The sequence below is a fragment of the Plectropomus leopardus genome, chromosome 9 (assembly GCF_026936395.1).
Source record: "Plectropomus leopardus strain MGB_pleo_1.0 chromosome 9, ASM2693639v1, whole genome shotgun sequence".
Lineage (NCBI taxonomy): Eukaryota > Metazoa > Chordata > Actinopteri > Perciformes > Serranidae > Plectropomus > Plectropomus leopardus.
The window spans coordinates 3411948-3432487 of record NC_142184.1 but is presented as its reverse complement, the minus strand read 5'-3'; the positions used below and the strand labels follow the sequence as shown (position 1 = coordinate 3432487).

General features: G+C 38.0%; 2 protein-coding genes across 4 annotated transcripts in view; one reads left to right on the top strand and one right to left on the bottom strand.

Moving 5' to 3' along the window:
• Nucleotides 1-9458, bottom strand: part of dnmt3bb.1 (DNA (cytosine-5-)-methyltransferase 3 beta, duplicate b.1) — a 38040-nt gene extending 28582 nt beyond the window's left edge. The window contains exons 1-2 of one of the 2 annotated variants that reach the window (XM_042491547.2): nt 9144-9458; nt 1254-1362 (exon numbers count right to left, since the gene is read on the bottom strand). In XM_042491547.2, the coding sequence (XP_042347481.1) occupies nt 1254-1362; nt 9144-9151 (117 nt within the window). In that variant the 5' untranslated portion in view covers nt 9152-9458. The remainder of the gene's footprint in view (nt 1-1253; nt 1363-9143) is intronic. The other variant, XM_042491546.2, reaches the window with a different exon arrangement.
• Nucleotides 9459-10816: 1358 nt separating this feature from the next.
• Nucleotides 10817-19842, top strand: commd7 (COMM domain containing 7). Of its 2 annotated transcripts, XM_088081708.1 has the most exons (10): nt 10817-10976; nt 12231-12284; nt 12548-12650; nt 13368-13424; nt 13612-13649; nt 14488-14578; nt 17628-17677; nt 17790-17838; nt 19492-19583; nt 19632-19842. In XM_088081708.1, exons 1-9 carry the CDS (start codon nt 10896-10898, stop codon nt 19566-19568), a joined length of 600 nt encoding a protein of 199 aa, XP_087937834.1. In that variant the 5' UTR covers nt 10817-10895; the 3' UTR covers nt 19569-19583; nt 19632-19842. The 2 variants fall into 2 exon arrangements, with proteins under 2 accessions (XP_087937834.1, XP_087937833.1); XM_088081707.1 differs by having other exon boundaries at nt 19492-19842.
• Nucleotides 19843-20540: the final 698 nt, after the last annotated feature.

The window sequence follows — 20540 nt, the reverse complement described above, 5'->3', positions numbered from 1 at the left end:
GGTTTCAAAGGTTTAAAAATACTCATCAGTCTCCTCAGGTAATCTACTTTCACTTAAATCCTAAACATTTCTTGTAAAGAGGCACCTTCCCACATCAGGAACTGCCAGATTAACAGAAACACCACTGAGCACAATCGCCCACTTAAAGTGCAAACTGTAGTGTATGATCTGAAAAGTGATAAGTCATCACCCGCCTCCCCGTCAGGCTGTCTAAACTTGAATTGAATACCTCAACTCTACACATCACACATGATAAGACGGCAGCTAAGCCGGTTAACATGGAGACGAACAAACAACAAACAGCAGAGGGATTAAAGATGTGATGATAAGAAAAAAATGAAGACAGATGGAGAGAAAAGAGGAGAAAAGAAAAGGAAAGCAGATGGTGCAGAGAGGGAAGTGTCCCTCTCAGACAGAGTGATATATGAGCCTGAGAAAGAGGAACAAGCCGCAACGGACGACAGGAGCCAGAATAAATGTGTGTGTGTGCATGTAAGTGTGTGATACGTATGTGTGTGTGAGTTATGAAACTGTGATAGTGAATGAAAGTGTTGGTGTGTGTGTGGGTACATGTGACACTGAGAGTAAACGTGTGTGTAGATTGTGAAAGTTTCTGCAGAGTGTGTCTCACAAAATATGCATGTGTGTGTGTGTGTGTGTGTGTGAGAATGCATATAAAGACGCTAGTGTGCTGCGCTGTCATGTCCTCCATCCTTCCATGATTCCTTGCCCCATTCCTCTTTTCCTCCCTCCTTGTTGCCTCAGTCCTTCAATCTCACATTGTCTTGTGTGGATGCAGCTGTGGTGTGCATGTATGTAAATACGTGCGTGCGTGTGTGTGTGTGTGTGTGTGTGTGTGAGAGAGAGAAATGCACACTCCCTCACAGCCAACATGCATTCTCAATTAGACCCGTGTAACATGCTGGCACTCTTGTTGAGACATCTGCATTGGCACTGACACACACACACACACACACACACACACACACACACACACTCTCTCTCTCTCTCTCTTTTAAAACCACAGCTGGCTCAGAGAGAGGTTTGTGTGCGTGTGTGCGTGTGTGTGTGTGTGTGTGTGTGTCGATGGGTACGTGTGTGGGTGTTAATTAGCTGGCTTTGGTTTGTAAACGATTTTGGCTCCCTTATTTCCATGTACACAAAGAAAAAAGTACACCGTGACCTCTCGTGGCTGTTGTGAAACCTATGTGTGCGTGTGTTTGTGTGTGTGTGTGTGTGTGTGTGTGACTCACCGTGGCCGTCATGTTGTTGCTCTCCTCCATGATAGCACCAGAGTATTTGTTGGAAGGCATCGCTGTCACGGTCGACTGGTCCAGAGGTTGTCCTGACTCCTTTTCAAACCTGAACGAGACACAAAGCGGAGTCAGTCAGAAAATTATCAAACCAATCAATATCACAGCATCGCCTTTAAATGTTTGTTTGCTGCCCTGTTGCTCTCTCTAAAAGTCATATGTTAACCCCTTATAGCACAAGAAAATTGGCTTTAATTCAAAACATGAGAATCAGCAGCAAAAAATTTATTTTAAAAACCCTAAAAAAAACAGTGAAAAAAATAAAAACAAACAGGAACATGACTTGGAAAAATGCTTTAAAAAATGTTGACAATTTTGCAATATATCATGTTATTAACAATATATGTTTTCCCAAGCGTTTTATTTTTTCCATAGACATTTATCACTAGCTTTGGAAAAATCCTTCTCTAAGTTTACTCATTTTTTAGCAATTTGTGAAACATTTCTTACCTGAGTTGCTTATGTCTTGCTTATGTCTTTTTTCCCCATTAAAAAAAAAATAGCATCACTTTGCTCGGACTTAAACAGTTTATGTTAATAGACACACACGCACACACATCTTCAACCTGACCAAACGCCTCCCCTTCACTTCCTAAAATTATGACATTGAGTTGTGCCCAATTTGACGAAATTCCCTCATATCGCATTCATGAGACTGGGATGAATGGACAGCCTGAAAACATAATGCTTCCAGCCACAGTTGTCACTGGCTTAGTGGCATAAAAATTAAGCCAACAAACTTTTATCCCACATTAAACTTTGGTTAAAATAATCATAATTGGTGTAGAAACGCAGCTTTGTTGCTCTGTGAAGTGTTGGAGAAAAGTGGAAAACAGTGAAAGGGAACAGACTTGACATGCCCATACAAACCTGAGGTAAACAGATACACAAGCCTGTCAGTGTGTGTGTGTGTGTGTGTGAGAAAAAATCAGTGAAAGTATGCATTTGTACATGCATTATGTATGCAGCACTTCTGCATTCTTTGCATTGTGTGACTGTACATTCTTTGGAGGATCCACGCTGCTGCATGTGAATGCATACTTTAATGTGGATATAATTGTGTGTGTGTGCATGCATGTATGTGTGTACTGGGATACAGTATACTGTATATGTGTGTGTGCATGTGTGTTCATGCTTAGGTTTAAGTTTCAAAGAGGTGACAGGTCAATGGCTTTGTTAAACAAGCCCGTGCAGAGAGAGCCGCAGACCTCAGGTAGCCGACTGTCAGTTTAACTTAAACTCATGATAATCTGTCGGAGACGCGTAGAAATAAATCACATAATAACACGGAGAAATGCCATTGTAATTAAAAAACAAAAAAAATCTTAAAGCAGAAAAAAGTAATTGTGCAGAGGGAGATAAACAGAAACATGTGTGTTCAACCAATTCTACTTAATTCAATCCAAAATATTATCTAACCAATTATCCACTTAGAAACAGTCCTTGTGATGCACAAACCCAAATTATCCATAGAATCAATAGCTCGGCCAAAAAATCTGTGGCTGCATTTTCTAAAAAGTGAGGATTTGCTACTTTCCTCTGTTGTATATCATATATTTGAGTTTTGGACTTTTGAGCAGACAAAACAAGACATCTGACTACAAAACTGTTTTTTTTTTTTAAATAATGGAATTGAAAACATGCGATTAAAAACTGCAATAAACTGTGATTAACTATCGAGATTTTATGTCGTGGGGAGCCACCTTTTGACCCCCAAACAGATGGTGAGTCCCCACAATATTTGAACAAATTTATGTCCCCACAACATGAGTAATACACATACACAGACACACAGACACACACTCTTTGGTGGCACACTGGAGGAAGTCATGTCGCTCTGTGTGCAGAGGCTGGCTCTGCCCTCTGACTAGCACAAACATCTTTGACATCAATACATAGTAAACTGTGAGCAGGGACTCCACCGGCTGCAGAGAGGTGAGGGAGTTCATCTCTTACACAGGATGTTGACGCCCCCCCACGCCTTTGACCTTTCACCTACACACACAATACAGACCACACCGGTACCTGCTGCCATTCAGGTCTGGATTGGCTTTTTTTCCTGGTGTTATGTGTAGATCCGGTAAAGTAGGCTAACAACACATCTCTCAATAACGCTCAGTTACGTCTGTCTTTTAAAACAAATCATCCAGGAAGGAATCAAAACATTATACCAGGTGAAGTCTGCATGTCTTATTGACAGCATTAAGTGAGTCGAGTTATGGGCTTTACATCGATAACAACTAAAGCCTCCCACCGACTGTGAGATTTTTGAAATCTTTTAAGTTTAGTGCAACCACACTCAGCGTCATGGATCTTCATAAACTTGGGTACGATGACATCACCTACTGAATCACAGGCTATGACTGACGTCTGGCATTTATGTGTCAGGAAAAAGTCTGAAGAGGAGGAGGAGAATGTTGACGTCGTTGTGGCTGCAGAAAAGAGGCTAACTTGGTGTGCCAATTTTGCAACGAGAGCTCGAAATTATTCATTAGCATGTACTAGCATTTAGCAGTGTGTCATTGGTTGATGAGTACCTCTCTCACTGTGTGAAGTACAACCATTGTTTTAAAGCCACGACCAAAGATAACACGTCTCTTTCCCAATGGTCATCTTTCACCTGGGACACAGTGTATACCAAGCCTAAAATTACATACATTTGTTAACCATCAGTTTCCCAAACAACACAGACAGACAGAGGAACAAATGAATCACCTGTGGAAAACAAAAAGCAGTGTGTCCTGTGTCGTTACAAAAAAAAGGTGGTTGTCTTTGTGTCAGCAGCACCAACCTTACCACTTGGAAACACTATAAGTGGGAGTGGAAGCTGAAAATTTCCATTTTTAATGGACTTTATCTTTGATGTTTGTCATTCTCCTCATCTGAAAAACCAATCAGATTTTTTGCTTGAAAGTGACAATTAACTCCTCCATACCAGCTCTGCATCGTTTCGTTTAGGTGTTCATGACTGTATCTTTGCAGAAACGTGGTTCGAAACAGAGAAGTGAGAATGAATTAGAAGAACTGAGGAAGGATGGAGGGCAGAGAGTGAGGGGCCCAGGAAAAGGGGACACGAAGTATGGGGGAGGAAGGAGGGAGGGAGGAGGGGTTCACATCAAAGTTGTGTCTGGTGGCTGGAGATTAGGGACCGCATTGCAAGAGGGGATTGTTCACTCCCCAAAGGGTATGAACATGAATGTGTGTGTGGTAAGGGGGGGTCAGCTCCTCAGGGTCTCTCGCTGGGGGCTGCATTCCTTGTCTGTCATGTACTTTATGGCCCCTTCAGGCTCCGATCGAGCTCTACAGTTTATACATTGTCTACTTTGTTGCCTATTGTACAGAGTGAACTCGAAAGGCACGCAGGCTCATACAGTATATCATCCACAAGAGAACATTTCTCTGTGCAACTGTCAGAAAAAGTTTTTGCGGCGAAAAGCCTAAAAAATGACCGCAGAGTTAAATCAATCACTGCGTCAATGTCTAAAGCAGTTAAATCATTTTTTATGTACAACGTAATTACAGGACTGCCATATTGATTTGTTTCACAAACAATGTTGGGACAATTCATCGATTAGTTGACCAACCAACTGTCATTAAGTGATTTACCAAGGTAATATTGCCAAAAATATCTGGTTTTAGTTTCTCCAATGTGAGGATTTACAGTTTTTTTCTGATTTAAACTACATATTTGGTTCAAGGACGCTTGGACACAAGAAGACATCTGAAAGTTTTTTTTACCATTCTCTATCATCATTTTCAATCATTCTCCACAGTTATCGAAAAAAAAAAACCCAGAGTTGTAAATAAGATGCGTCCAAAACCACAAACTCATGGCATTCAGCCTGAAAAATGTCATCCACTAACTATCCTTACTGTGAGGATCTAAATCACTGAGGGCTTGACCCCTACTAAAGGTCACAATGCCTTCTTGATTGTAAGGGACGTAAGAAAACCTTCAAAAATTAAAAAATTGAAATTAAAATTAAATTACAATGATAAAAATACTATAACAAAGTAATAGAATAATGTAATAAATTTTCATACAAAACTAACAATGCCTTTTTGTGCATATTTACAGACCTGACTCTGAAACTTGGAACATCACTGGTTCTTCATTAGTGTAGTGTATAAAAGTTTTGCAGCTAAACTCAGGATGATAGTCAATATATAACACTTTACAACCCAAAGTAAGAAGAGTTATGGTGAAAGAAATAAGTGTTATAAATGTGTTCATCAGGTACTGAAAATACAGTTCAACCATATTTTTTTGTGATTACAAAAACTGAGTGTTTCCTTTTCATTATTTCATGGCATGACATCGCCTATACATATTTAAATTCAGGGTAAAAATAGCCCATGTATGGGGATATTGTTGGATTGACGGAGTTCACCTTGGGCTGGGTAATATGGCTTTAATTGCCATTTTTTTAAAGGCTATATCACAATACACAATATTTATCTTGATATTTTTTAAATGTCCGTTAAACTAATGTTAACTACCAAAATACAAAATGATTAAATGAACTGCAGTTACAATAAAGTTACCACTCATTAAGTTAGATTGTTACCGTAGCGCTGTAAAACGTGATGATTTATTCACTGTAGGCTAGAAACCAGCAGCTCTCCTATACAAATATTAACCGTATTTGCAAATCGCAGTAGAGCTCAATGGATGCAAAATGTGACAAAATAGTTGCATTCTGGAGCTCTGCAAAAGTCCTGCTTTGTGTGTGTGTCTAAGAGAGGCAGACATAAAAGAGAGCAAGAGAACAGAAACACAGATGGCCTCTCAAAACAACGTGACAATTTACACTTGATCTTTGATCTTATATATCGAACGTGGACCAAGCCACAAGACAGAAGCAATGCAGACACACCATCAAAAAATTAAAACGCTCACAACAGTGTACTTGCATGCAGCCTATGCTTCACTATAAATGACTCTTCTTGCATTCTTGCAGGAGCTGCAAGCATTAAAAAAGGCTATGACATTATTTCACAGTTTAATCCCTTCGCCAGCAGTTATCAACATGTTAATATCTCGCCTAATTTCTCCTGATCCCTGGAGATATATTCTGTATGAACGTATGAAAAAAAAAAACATACCGTTTAGACAGAATTTTTGTCGGCTGAGCTCTGACGTGAGCAATTAAAAAATCTCAACCTCTCCTGTAAACAACTTCCAACATGATAAATGAGGAACCAGAAGACTACAGTGTGAAATAAATCCAGCTATAAATGTGTAATAGTTGAAACCCTGCGGCAAACTAACTGAGGTGAACCAACCTCAAACGCCAGACACTCTGCTGACAGCAGGTTTTTAGTTAATCACAGCAAAGCCTAAAATAGAGTTTTGTACATAACTAATAATGATGATAATAATGATTTATCAACATACCAATCTTTCAGTATGTTCAGTATGTTCTTTTTTCACCTTAAGCCCAGTCATAAAATATAAAGCACATCACTGTCAGTGCCAGGACAAAATATCAGTATTAAGATTGCGTAAAGGATGAGGAACGTGGCTGGCACTCGATCCATAACTATCATCATATTATTGAGACCGTGGTGTTACTCATAAAATTATCTTCCTAAGAAACTGAGACGTTACAATCAGAACGTGACAGATCAGATCCCGTCAGGATTAATTCTAAACTAAAAGTCACACACTCTTCGCAAACTCAATGGAGCTATTCAATTTGTTTTGAAAGAAGATACCACATCTATTCATGCAAGACTTAAAACGTACAAAAGCGTTCCGGTAAGTGTATTCATATTTACTCAAAAACACACTTTTCACACCACTGCATGTAGTGTCAAGCAGTTACAAAATGCTACATTATCTCCAGCCTGCAGCAAAGACAGTAGCAGAGAAAGTTATTGTTGCGTTTCAAAAACGTCACTGTGTATCTTAGCTGATATTTAAATGTCTTGTTTTTATGGTTTAATTATAGAGTTTATCAACATACTTTTTAGGCCTTCCCTGAGGTAACTTTATTTTCTTTATTTTTTTGTTTGTTTGTTATGGAGTTGTTGTTTTTTTCATGTCCATAACGTTTAGTTGTGAGTTTAGTTTTTTGAAAACTACACTCTTGAAAAAGAGATTTTTAATCTCAGGTGGTTAATGCTTTGAAATTTGTGCAAATATGTTTGCTTTTTTTTCTTTCAAAAAGATTGTGAGAAGGCAACAACGAACTAACCAAAAAGGGCTGAATATTTTGCAAAAAATTACTAAAAAGCTGCAAAAATATGAACTGAAATTAGTATAAAACAACAACAGAAAAGAAAACTACAATGTGAATGTATTTATTTAATTAGAATTTTTTTCTTTAACATAACCATGAGTTGCTGTAGCCTATGCCATAAAAAACTAACTATAATTTCCCTTCTTTCTGACTGCGTTGTTCTGCAGTGTTAATTGTCTGTTCACTGCTGTTATTGGCAATAAAGTTAAAAAAAAATATGTTCCATTAATGAGAATATCTCTTAGCTGGTAAATGTGGAGCTAACTTTAATTGCCTTACAATAATGCATCATAATTTATTAGTTATTCCTTTTTTTTTGTATTATTAAACTTAACCTGCAAAGTAACACATTTTTTTCAAATTTGTGTAGTGCAGAAAAAATATCTGCCACTGAAATGTGGTTAAGTGGAAATATAAAGTAGAAAAAGTTACCTAAAGTTACACTTACTTTTTTCCTTTACTGCTTGTTTGAGGGGCGCTTTTGGAGCATGAGGGTGGTCTATGTGCCCTCTGGAGGGCAAAGTTACTCAACCACCTACTTCTACAATACTACTACAATACTTCACTGAATTAACTGTATCATTCACTTTTGGAGACTCCTCCCCCTTTATTTCCACCGCGTGCTTTTTAAAAAAAAACAACTTTTAGCCTAGTAACTCCAACATAAATGCGAAAACTTCTATTTGTTACATTTGTTCCCACCTTGCCCCAAAAAACGAGCTCGAAACTTTCATATATCACAGAGCGACAAGAGAGCGAAAATCCAAGAAGGAAGTTCAGCCGGTAAACCTGCGGTACATGTCCAAACACCGGAGCGCGTTCAAAACCAGGAAACAGACAAAACGTGCAAAAATCCTGCCGTGCAAACCAAAGAAGTCGTGCAGTTAAACCAGACTCAGCACCGGTGCATAGTTAACCCTGCAGGGACACCACAGGGGGGGCTGTAAAATCACTGTTAAATCACTTTTTGCACCAACAGGTCGCCGTAATAAGGCAATATATTGGTGTAATACGCACGATAAATCGCTTCAAACTCACCAATCAGCACCAGAAACAGCGTTCAATTCTTGAATCAATACTAACTATGTGATATGACTATATGATAACAACAGATACAAGTACTGTAAAGTGGAAAAATATCACAATTTATTCAGTAGAGACTGTGCACTACTACACGCGTTAAACTCACAAGTGTGCACCACAGATGCGCTCAATTCAAAAGGTTTTTGCAATAATACTGCAAGAAATGCTTCATAAACTCAACACTAAAAACATCTGCATTGTAATTATTTGTATTTTTGGTTGATTTGAATTAGTTTTATCATCTACTTGCAGCTCTGCTCGCCGTGCACATGGGCAACAAAACTACCGAGCAAATTCACACAAGTGCACGATGGAATAATGAAAAAAGCACACCGCCAACACCGAGTCACCCCGCAAACAGCGCCAATAATGCGCAAAAAAAGTTATTTAGAAGAAATATGCGTGTTTCTATGTCAAGTTTTAATTATTCACTCGGCAAATTCCTGCAAATAAATCCTGCAAAAAACACACAAACTCCCTCCCTCCCCGATGTGAAACTTACATAACCATCCACGCTTCTTGCGCTCATCCACGGCTGGAAAATGAGTCAGGAGAGGTGTTTCTGTCCGTGGAGGCAAATTTGTGGAAACTGTCTTTTGGAAAAGTTGAAAAAAATCCGCCTTGAACTTGAAGCTCGGATTAGGAGTCGCTCTAGTCCTTTTGCTGAAGTTGTTCACTCTGCTGGAGCATGCTGCTGCAGATCTCTGCCGTGCAAACTCTCTCTCTCCTCGTGAGTGAGTGTCTCGCTCTCTCTCTCGTGCTCTCTGCGTGCGTCCCACTGCACACTGCGTGATCCTCTGTGTGGGTCGGACCTCGTTTTGTAGACCTGCAGGGAGAGGTGAGCGCAGATTGGTCGCGCAGAGCTATTCTCAGGTGGGAATGTCAACTCCCATTTTTCTGTCCCCGCAGGTTAAACATGTGAACAGGAACTACTTTCTTTAACTCCCTCATCAACAACTACTCTTTCTCTCTTCACCATATTTCATTTAGGAAAAAAACACAGACTTTCCCTTTTTGCCCCGGGGAGGCGAAACCCACTGTTACTGAACAGAAACCACACATAGCTCTTTATTCTAACACTTAATCCAGTGTCATAATAAGGACAAATAATCAGCGGGGGGAGCTGTGGTACTCAGACTTTTCTTTTTCTCAAGTTAACGTGGCAACACTACAGTGTAAAAAAAAAACTCTTAAAAGTAACAGCCATACTACAGCGTAAAAATACTCTGTTACGAGTAAAGGTAGCAATACATTGTGTAAAAAATTTCTGTTGATAGTTAAAAATATCGATAGACTGTTTAAAAGTAGTAACAGAACAGTGTAAATAATCTGTTACATGTAAAAGTAGCAAAGCACTGTAAAAAATACTCTAAGTAAAAGTAAAATACCAGTAAAATAGTATTACAACAGTGTAAAAATGCTCTTACAAGCAAAAGCAGTGATACACCATTTAAAAATAGTTTGTTACAAGTAAAAGTAGCCATGCAAAGGTGTAAAAATACTCTGTTAAAAGTAAAAGTAGCCATATCAAAGTGTAGAAATACTCAATATATAAAATGTATATAATACTCAATGTATCGAAGATATGTAATAGAGCGAAAAGAAAAAGTATTTGTCTCTGAAATATAGTGAAATAATAGTATAAAGTAGACCTAGCATAAAATATACCTCAAAGTTGTATTTAAGCAGGCTGCAGAATGTACTTAGTTACATATTTAGAGGTACTGCTACTTTTACTTGAAAGGAAAGTGAGTACTACTTCCACCACTGGTTATATACTACCATAGTAATCTAATCATATTATTGTTTATAATATCACTATCTTTTTAGGCTAATTTTAGATAAGATAAAATAGGACATTATAAATTCCAAAGGGAAATGCACAAGTTACAGTATCTCAAGAGTCAAAAGCAAGAGATTGAAAAAAAGTGACTTGAGTGCTGAGAACAGCTAATAAAAAATAAATTTAGTTTTAAAAATCATCAATTTAGATAAAATAAAATACAAAAAAAATTGAATAAAATATTTTACCATTGACATAGATACACAATTATATATATATATAATATTCATATACTAACAGTTTTCGCTGATCATTTGCCGTCTAAACCGCATTTTCATGGTTTAAAAAAAATCAGCTTTAATTTCCTCTGCCACTCTGCTACGCATGCGCACTGGAAAAACCCGGAACTGGACTCTGATACAGAGCGGAGCAGCTTTGACGTTTTTTCGGATAAAAAACACTTTTAAAAAGATGCAGCTTCACTTCACCAAAGATGTTTTACCGGATTCTGTCAGCACCGACTTTCAGAACCTCAACAAACTCAACGAACAGGTAAAAACAGCGTTTTTCACCGAGAAGAGCAGAAAATAAAGCAGAGAGCAGCAGTTTCGTTAGCTAAAGGATCTGAGCTCAGCTCGTCTCTGAGCTTTCACTCTCCTCCCAGCGTGTTTGTGAAAAGCTTTACAGCTTTAGATGCTTTTGCGTTGAATAAAAAAGGTTGCGCGGTTATGAATGTACGAGATTTGTGTCGTTGAGCAAACAGTAAACACAGAAGATGAGCGCTCATGTGAATCACGTGACTGCAGACTGAGGTGCAGATACTGTGAGCCTTTAGGGACTGTTGTTTATTTAACAGAGGAGGGGGCGGCTGGGGGATGGCTTCATATGTTTTCTTTTCTCTTCTTTTCTTTTCTTTTCTTTTCTTTTCTTTTCTTTTCTTTTCTTTTCTTTTCTTTTATTTCATTTTATTTTTTATTTACTTATTTATTTAAATTAATTTATGTATTTTCTTAGCATGTTTTTTTTTACCCTCCCTGAATCTACAAATATTTTTCATTTAGCCTCCCTGAGCAATTGGTGGAAAATGCATGACCCTCCCTCTGATATCAGTTAGTTATTATATTTTAAAAACGTCGGCGTTTGAAAGTTAAAAGTTGAAGACAAACTCCTGGAGTTGAAAGAAGCCATGTTCACTCTTGTTGTGCATGCTTGTTAGTTACAGAAGACGGTTTATTTTTGGCAACATTATAAATGATGAGTGAATAAAGTTTTGATGAATTATCATTATTTTAAGCTGGGATTTGTTTATTTATTTTAATTTCATTTAATTTTTTTGCTTGTTTTTTATCCCTCCCCGAGGCTCACAAAAATGCCTGACCTTCACTCCATCATAAATTTGTTATTGTATTTTAAGAACTTTGATGTTTGAAAGTTAAAAGATGCCTTTTTCACGCTTGTTGTGTTATTGAAAATATTGGGTTTTTTGGCAAAATTTTAAACGAGAAGTAGAATGAGTTCTGATAAACTATCACTATTTTAAGCTCAGATTTGTTTATGTGTTTTCTGATGGAGGCCTTCGGCCCACAAAGGAAATTTGAAAATCCAATGATAGTTTTTGTTTTTATAGTGTCGGGCTACGATAAATAAAAAATAATAATTAAAAAAATCAACACATCATCATGAAGTGATATCTGTATAGTTGTTGATAAAGCTGCTTTTCTTGATATAAAAAACTGATTGAAGTCGATTTTTCCCAAAAACGGCTTCAGATATTAACCAGGATTTTCATGTTTTTGTTTTGTGCAGCAATTTTTTCGCTTGACTGAAATTCTGTTCCAGTTCCTGCTGGAGCCTAAAGAGGTGAGCATGCGCACGCATACACACACCCAGAGATACACACACACACACACACACACACACACACGCACACACACACACACACACACACAAACACACACGCATACACACATACACACAATTTTTATGTTAATGGGACTTTGGACTCAGTGATTAGCCATGATAACTGAACCGAGGAAAAACATCGCCTGTCCTATTGTATGTGTGTGCAAATGAATACGTGTGTGTGTGTGTGTGTGTGTGTGTGCGTGCATGCGTGTGTGTAGACGGAGAGGTTCATGCAGCAGCTCGGTGAGTTTGCAGGGGAACATGGGATGAGTGCCGGTCCTCTGAGGAACCTGATGAAGAGCGTCCTGCTGGTGCCACAAGGTGGGAAACACACACACACACACACACACACACACACACACACACACACGAAAATACACACACAGAATTGTTTGTGTCCTCCTGCTGGTGCAGAAATAAGTCTCAGTGTGTCCTCTTACATAATTTTATCATTGTGAGATAATTGTAGGTTAGTGCAAACGAGGTAAAAAGGACATAAAATGACATTATATCAAAGCGAGCGGACAAAAATGGGTTTTAAAAAGTGATTTAAGTCACTGATTCTGCCCGCCATATCTCCTCAGGCAGGTCTTTGCAAAGCAGAGGGGCCCTGATGGCAAAGACCCTCTGAATTATGGTAAAAAAACAAAAAAAACTAATGCTGAAACAAATAAAAGCTAAGCTAAAACTAAACACTGTAAGTAATAAAAACTAACCTAAAATGAGCAAACTCACTCTGTCAACTCACTGAATATAAAAACTGAACTGAAAACGAAAAATAAAAATAAAAACAGCTGAAAAATACAACAATATACAATTTAAAACTGAACTATAAGTTCTAAATAATCACCTCTGCAACTTTTGCTGCCGATAGTATCTGTTCTTTAGACATTTCATGTTTGAATGCACCACTTTTGTAATTTTCCCACGATACTCAACTTGACGGTCATGAAAGTTGGGCGATGAAGTGACAGATGGGCTGCAGCTGCAGGAAGGTTTCTGTGTCAGTGACGGAGATTCTGTCTGCTCTCTCCTCAGGCGCCCTGAAGAAAAACCTGACAGCCGAGCAGATCAAAGAGGACCTCGTGACGTTAGGTACGCATCCGAATCCTTCGCCATTAACTGGGTCAGTTTTAAAACAGGTGGTTAAGGATAGCTGCTGGATAGTTTCCTCTCATGACGGCATGTCATGGTATGAAGGAAGCTAATTCTCACGCTTCTAATCATTATTGAAAATGTTTTACACGTGAAACTGAATCTGGTTTGTCTGTGGATTCCTCAGGACTGAACGAAGACAAGGCGGCTCACTTTTCACAGCAGGTAACTTTCACTATGATCTGAGGACATCAGTAAGACAGCTACTGTGGCAGAAGAAGTATTTAGATCCTAAAAATACTCTGTTACAAGTTAAAGTCCTGCATTTGAAACCTCAGTGAAATAATATTATGTAATCTGCAGACTGTACTTAATGTGTGAAAAGTAAAAGTATTCATTGTGCAGTAAAATGACAGTTTTACTACTATATGGTGAATATTCCAACTGCAATAATGTGTATGTGTCATTTTCCTGCTGTAGATATTTCAGGTTGTTGTCATTGTAACTCATTTATATCCTGCTGGGTAATTTAATCTACAGCAGTGCATCATTTTCCATAAGATCATCACGTTTGCTTGTTTGCTGTTCGAGTTTATTTAGCTTAAGAAAGAGGAGAATTAATCACAAACATTCAGCATTTATTCATTGGTAAAGACATGATGGTTAAAAGAAGGGAATAAAAATGTTTGATCTGAAAAAGTAACTAAAGCTTTCAGAAAAATGTAGTAAAAAGCAAAATATTTACCTGTAGATCTTCTATAATGTAGCATATAATGACTTACTTATACAAAATATAAGTGCCTTGAATTTGCACTAAAATACAGTGTTTTAATGAAGGTAGTTATATTACAACTCCATGTTAGAGGATTAAAAAAAGTGCCAAAAACATTCACAAACTTCTCTCTAATGGAAAAAATACAATTGACAATCCAATAGATCCTTTTGAGAAAACAACCCTTAAATTCATTGTTTATAATCATCTTTAAAAGTTGCACAAAATGCCTTTTTATGAAGCCAGATGTCATTATTTCGAGCTCGGGAGTCTTTGTTGTGTTTGTTGCAGTGGGGGGAGCACTACGCAGCGCTGTCCAGACTCGCCATGACACAAACTCTGATGGTCAACCAGCTGGTCGACATGGAGTGGAAATTTGGAGGTAAGACGAAGCAAAACCACGAATTTTAGCTCTTGAAAAAATCATAGGTTCAATTAAAGGTCAGTATTTTTTTTGAAGTGGAGTTGTAAGAAGTACTTATTTATAGTTAATGTATTACACGCAGTAGGTGTCAGTCAGCACGAGCCGAGTTTGAAGAAGCAGGCTAAGCAATGTACTAATTAAGCCACCGAAAAAAATCCATCAGATCAAATGTATGCCATATAATAAGTATTTTCACAGTTTCATCATAATGTCAGACAGTGATTTCCAGCAGGAAAATGAAGCCGTAAAACTGTGATTTAACATCAGCGAACACAGGAGCTGCTGGTCTACCACTGCCATGATGAGCTCTGTTTTTGTGTTATTGTGTGACTTTGGTATTTAAAAATGTTAGTTAAGATTCATTAAAGTCACACAATTACACCAAATAACCAAATGTTCGAGGCAGCGGTCGAACGGCAGCTCCCGTATTCAGCGAGGTTAAATTAGTTTTTTTGTCAGTGGAGTCTGGTGGCTTTGACCAGACCATAGATGGAGAACTTTGTCACTAACAATCAGTTTTTTGGGGGTTTTCCCTGCATGTCTCCTTTTCTTAAAATGCACAACATTGTCATTTTTAATATGTGCTAAATAAAATCAAATTAAAAAAAATTTAAATGGTTAATAGCTTTCCCACCAGAACAGGCAACGTAAAACAATGAAAATACTCTCAAAATAGCGTACATTTAAACTTATATTGGGTTTTTTTATGGATAAAATACTTTTTGTTGCTGAACTGTATCCACAGCAGTGCATTGCTTAGCTTTTGTATTGGACTCCTGTCTGCTTCTCCAAAGTGGGGGCATGCCTGCTGACATCTTCATTTTTCAAATTTTTATTTTTTTAATCATTTTTCAAATTATACAGTAGTACAGTTATACAATTCCTTTTAAAACACTGAAAAATGATCCTTTTCGTAACATATCTGAAACAATTTGACATATACTGTTTTAATGTAGTGTCTATGAATAAGCACCCCAGGCAACTCCATGAAAAAAATCCAAACTATCCGTTCAAAGTCTATTTCTGCGCACATGCAGAGCTCTGCAGTTGTCTCTCCTCTCCCAAACATCCAGCACATATTCATGAACCCGCTGGCTCTGCTCTAACATGGCCATTAGCATAGCTCATGTCCTCTAATTCTTTGTTCTGGCTCATTTGAAGACCTCAGCTGACGGCTCTCTATCAGGCCTCATTGTTTATTCATACAACCCTAATGACTCCTTAAGACTCGCAGGTAATAGAGATGCTAATACGCTGAGCAGCCGAGTCATTCGCTTTGTGTTGAGCTTTTGTCGAGCTGCTCTTCATATTAAAGGAAACTTTGCTGCAGCTTATGGACGGGGAGTGCCTGTACGTGCTGCACTCGGCTGTAGTTTGCTTGACTGTGCTGTTATTGACATGCAAACAGCTTCAGAGGGTCAAACAGAATGTGTCTCTGCATGTCCCCACTGAGGCGGATGAATCCAGTCGGACATCTGTGGAGACTTGATCAGTGCGAGAGTCATTATGGCCACTTATTGTCTCACAGGTTGATATTCAAACTGGCCATCTTATACTATTGTTGGTGAAGAATGTGGCCCTCAGGGACTGACTGCAGCGTGTGTCGCCTGCCGATCGAGACACGGAGAATGCTGAGTAATACCGGTCCGACTTCCTGGTGCACTGTGAACACTTAGTAATACACCAGGCAGAGTCCACAGTTTAGGGGAGTGTTGCTCGGAGTATTAAAGGGACCCACTGTCAAAAAAAGCTTTTCCACACACATACATTGCATCGGTTTTCAGCTACTGTTTTTCATTTTTAGAGTTTATGTTATTTTAAACAGCGAGATGTTTGTGCTGTCATTGTAAACCTGAGCCAAAATTCAGCTGTAGTGTGCAGGTCAGAGCATTTTTGTGTGTTTTGTGTTTGTTGGTCACATATTTCCTACTTTTTTAAGACTGTTAGTTCACCGTGGGATTTTTTTTTAGCATTTTTTAATTGAGATATGATCGTGAGCCTCACCCGCTACCTAAACGTGGCTAAATTATGCGAAGTATTTTGCTGATCTGTTGCTCTCGAACCCATTGTCCTTATTTAAAAATCTTTAAAAGTTTGTGGCACTCACTTACAAGTTAATATAAAAAATAATATAGAATTTGGTGTACTAAGCCGCTGCTACATCAGTCATCCAGGTCATCGTAACTCTAAGTGTATAACATCGGCAGCTGGACCTGCTTGAGTTTATTGAAGAAGTTTCACTGCTCATCCAAGAGACGTATTCAGCCAGTCGCCTACGATATAGCAATTAGAAGCATCTTGTACAATTCTGAATGTATATAATTTGCTTAAAAAGAGTTGTAGAAATATTTAACATTTTCAGAGAACATAAGCTGACTCTGTTTTTTTTTTTTGGTGTTGGTTTTACATTTAAAAGACATTTATGAATTTACAAAAAGTTTACCATCCACAAATGTGAAAATTTGCCTTCATGCACAGTTAAAGGCCCCTTTTACGTTACCTCTTGAAGACGTGAATTTTACTTGTTTTTTCTACCTCGCTGTTTTCTGTAAAAGGTACAGTTACGAAATGGAGCGGCAGAATTTTTCTCAGCTGGCAGGACAGTATCTTGCGCATTGCGGGTGTGACATTTTGGCAACATGCTATTCATGCGACCCACCACGGGGGATTTAAAAAGTACAAGAACAGTGGCTGAAAATGATCACAAATTGGGAAAACAATGACGCGTGGCAGCTTCGTAACCTTTAAGCAGAGACCGAGATCAGCTGCCAAATAACAGAAACGGTAAATGATCATTATTGCCATTATCTCATTGTTTTTGTTTATTAATCCATACTGAGGCCTATGTCTTAGCCAAGGCTGTTGTGTTAAACATCACTCCTGTTATCCCTCTTTTGGTCCAACGATGCCGGCATGATGTCTAAAATCACACACTGGAGCGTGCACATTGTTTAGTTTCTGTGTAAAAAAAACTTAAGTGTCATGGTGTTTTTTCTAACCTCCACAGTGACTGTTGGCACCAGTGAAGTACAGAAAGTGGGAAACATCTTTCTGCAGGTATAAAGCTCTGCCCACACACACACACACACACACACACACACACACACACACACAGAGTTACCCTTGTTTGTTCAGTTTTGTAGAAAACAGTTTTGTTGTCCTCTTACAGTTAAAGCTGGTGGTCAGAAAGGGGAATTCCACTGAAAACGTCTACATGGGTGAGCGACTGACACCAACAGCACTGATTGCAATCGTTCACATCATTAATTTCAGTTCAGCAACAACCTCTCATGTGCACAATACGGTAGATCGATTCTTTTTTCTGTGCTGCAAGTGAGGAGGTGTATCCTGGAAGCAGGAGATATCATGCAGAGCTGTAGCTGTTCAAATATTTGAAAGCATTTCCAGAAGTAAATGAGGTCTGCAGGTTCGCTTTTTATTGTGCTGAAATGTAAATATGTGCTGCTGTGTTGCTTAACACAAGCAGAGAGATGTTTTTCGCTGCAGGAATTCACAGTTTGAAGGAGCAGAGGAGAGAAAATAAGAAGATTTTATTTTACTTTCACATTCTTCTGATGTTTGGAGACTTCTGTTGCTTCTTTTAAAAAAAGTTTTACAGATGTTTTGTTTTTTAACTCTTGAGCACCAATAATTAAAAATACATTACAAAAGAAAAGTCTAGCGGGGCAGAAAAAAGACTGTCTGGGAGCTTAAAAGGGAGATCAACATGAGTTGTTTTTGTGCCTCTAACTGCTCAAACAGGTGTTCAGAGTCTCTTTTCATGATCCCCTGCAGCTGAAAAATCATATTTATTAAATCCTGTATTGGCAGAGTTTTTTACTAATGTGAACTTTTGCCTTTTTGCCTTTACACACTCCAGGAGTGTTTGCAGTAACATCTGGTTAAAGGAAAAATGTAGACAAACATGTAGCAATAATAATAATGATAATCATCATAATCATTATCGTTATCGTAATCGTAAATAAATACATCTAAAAAGAAAAAAACGCATCTACTAAATACATCAACCCTTATACATACCTTAATACATTTAAACAAAAAATCAAATAAAGATATATTTGAACATGTATTTGATCAGCGCTGCCTAGTTTTACCGTTTGATCTGAGTTTGGTTCGTGTTTCAGAGAGTTTGATCTTGGTCTACTTCCATACTTTATGTCTCCATGGCGGCGGCGTGCATTGCAGGAAATACAAAAATGCATAAGTACAGCCTGTAATTGAGCAATGTCCCGAAAGCCAAATTACTCGTGCTCTGTCATCCAGCGAAGTTTCTCTGTGGAGGGATTTCTGAGTTTACTACACTTCATCTACACGTACTGCTCACTTTGTCAGGATACAAAACTGGTTAAAAATCGGCAAAGTATACCTCTAATAGATAAAACCACAACTATATAGGTGGCTAAACACAACTCATGTTTCAAAAATTTAAAATGTAATGATAATTATAATTTCAGTTTGAGTGAACCGACTCTTTATAATGAATTTGCTGTTAGAGTTGTAAGAAGACTTTAAAAAAAAAATCAAAATAAAGGCCCAATCAAATTAAAATCTGATGTTTTCGTCATCTGGTCATGATCACTCAGTGCTTCTCTGGTATATTTGCAGCAAAGCAGACATTTCAAACTCTTTATTCATTCTCATTTTTCCGTTAAAGCCACCAGACCAGTTTTTACAACGGCAAATAAAAAAGGATTGTCATGAAGCTGTGGATCAAAACTGTGCTGTTTATAGCAAAGTGTGAAAGGGAGCAGTAAAACTAACTTTTTTTTTTTTTATCTTGTATCATAGATTAGTACTCAGACTGTTTTATCTACTAACTGTTTCCTGTTTTCTTCCCTCATCTCTTTCAGAGTTGACGCTCCCACAGTTTTACAACTTCCTACATGAGATGGAGAGAGCCAAGGCCAGCATGGAGTGTTTCAGCTGAGTGTGTGTGTGTGTGTGTGTGTGTGTGTGTGTGTGTGTGTGTGTGTGTGTGTGTGTGTGTGCGCGTGCGTGCGTGCGTGCGTGCGTGCGTGCGTGCGTATGTGTGTGGAGCTGCAGGGCAGTGTGTGGTATGTATTACGTCATGTTTTGTGTCTGTGTGTGGCACAGACACAAAACATCTCCCCAGTGACTGAAGCTCAAACACAAACAAATTTTTATTTACCGCCGACATTTCTACTGAAATCTACCAATAAACATGAGAATAGAAGAAAACACTTTATAGTGTTTTTTTTTTCTGAGAACCTTGCTGTGAATCAAGTCTGGCGTTTCGTCGATACTTTCTCTTCGGCTGTCACAAGGATGAAACCTGCGCGAGCCCTGTGGGGGAAATTTGGCATCTGGATCCAGAAAAAGAAACTGTAAACTATGCAGAGAAAGTTAATGTAACCTCAGAGACCTGTTTGATCACGTTCAGTCCTGATGTTGTTTCTTTGAATGAATAATGATCTGATTTCAAAGAATATTCCATAAAACAGTTCATTTACACAGTCATGATAGAGCGTGGTGGCTTTTTACAGCCAAAGCATAACTGTGCTCTGTTAAACATTTGACAAAATGTTAATAAGCAGCTCTAATAGATGAAAGATAAATAAAATAAGCAGCCCTTTAAAAAGCAACATAGACATTTAAACCTTTAAAACTTGAGCAGATCAGTTGGATTTCTTTTGAAAACAATGAAAAAAGACCAGAAGCAAAACACTGGGAAGACATGAAACTAAAACGACCTGAAAATAAGTTTTTTAAAATAGACCAAGAGAATAAATTCATTTTAAAACGATCTTTAAAAAGGAAAAAATGTCCAGAAAACTATATTTATGATTATCGGTAAAATTGTGTTGCAGTATATGTATGATTTTTTAAAAAAAAACTTTTTTATCACTAATTTTCAGGTTCTTTTCTTATAACTTTACTG

Bases quoted from the DNA above. Each gene is read 5' to 3' on its own strand.
- commd7 (XM_088081708.1), top strand. From the start codon at position 10,896: ATGCAGCTTCACTTCACCAAAGATGTTTTACCGGATTCTGTCAGCACC. The intron at 13,650-14,487 runs GTAACTTTCACT...TGTTTGTTGCAG, and splicing joins CGGCTCACTTTTCACAGCAG to TGGGGGGAGCACTACGCAGC. The intron at 17,839-19,491 runs GTGAGCGACTGA...CATCTCTTTCAG, and splicing joins CACTGAAAACGTCTACATGG to AGTTGACGCTCCCACAGTTT.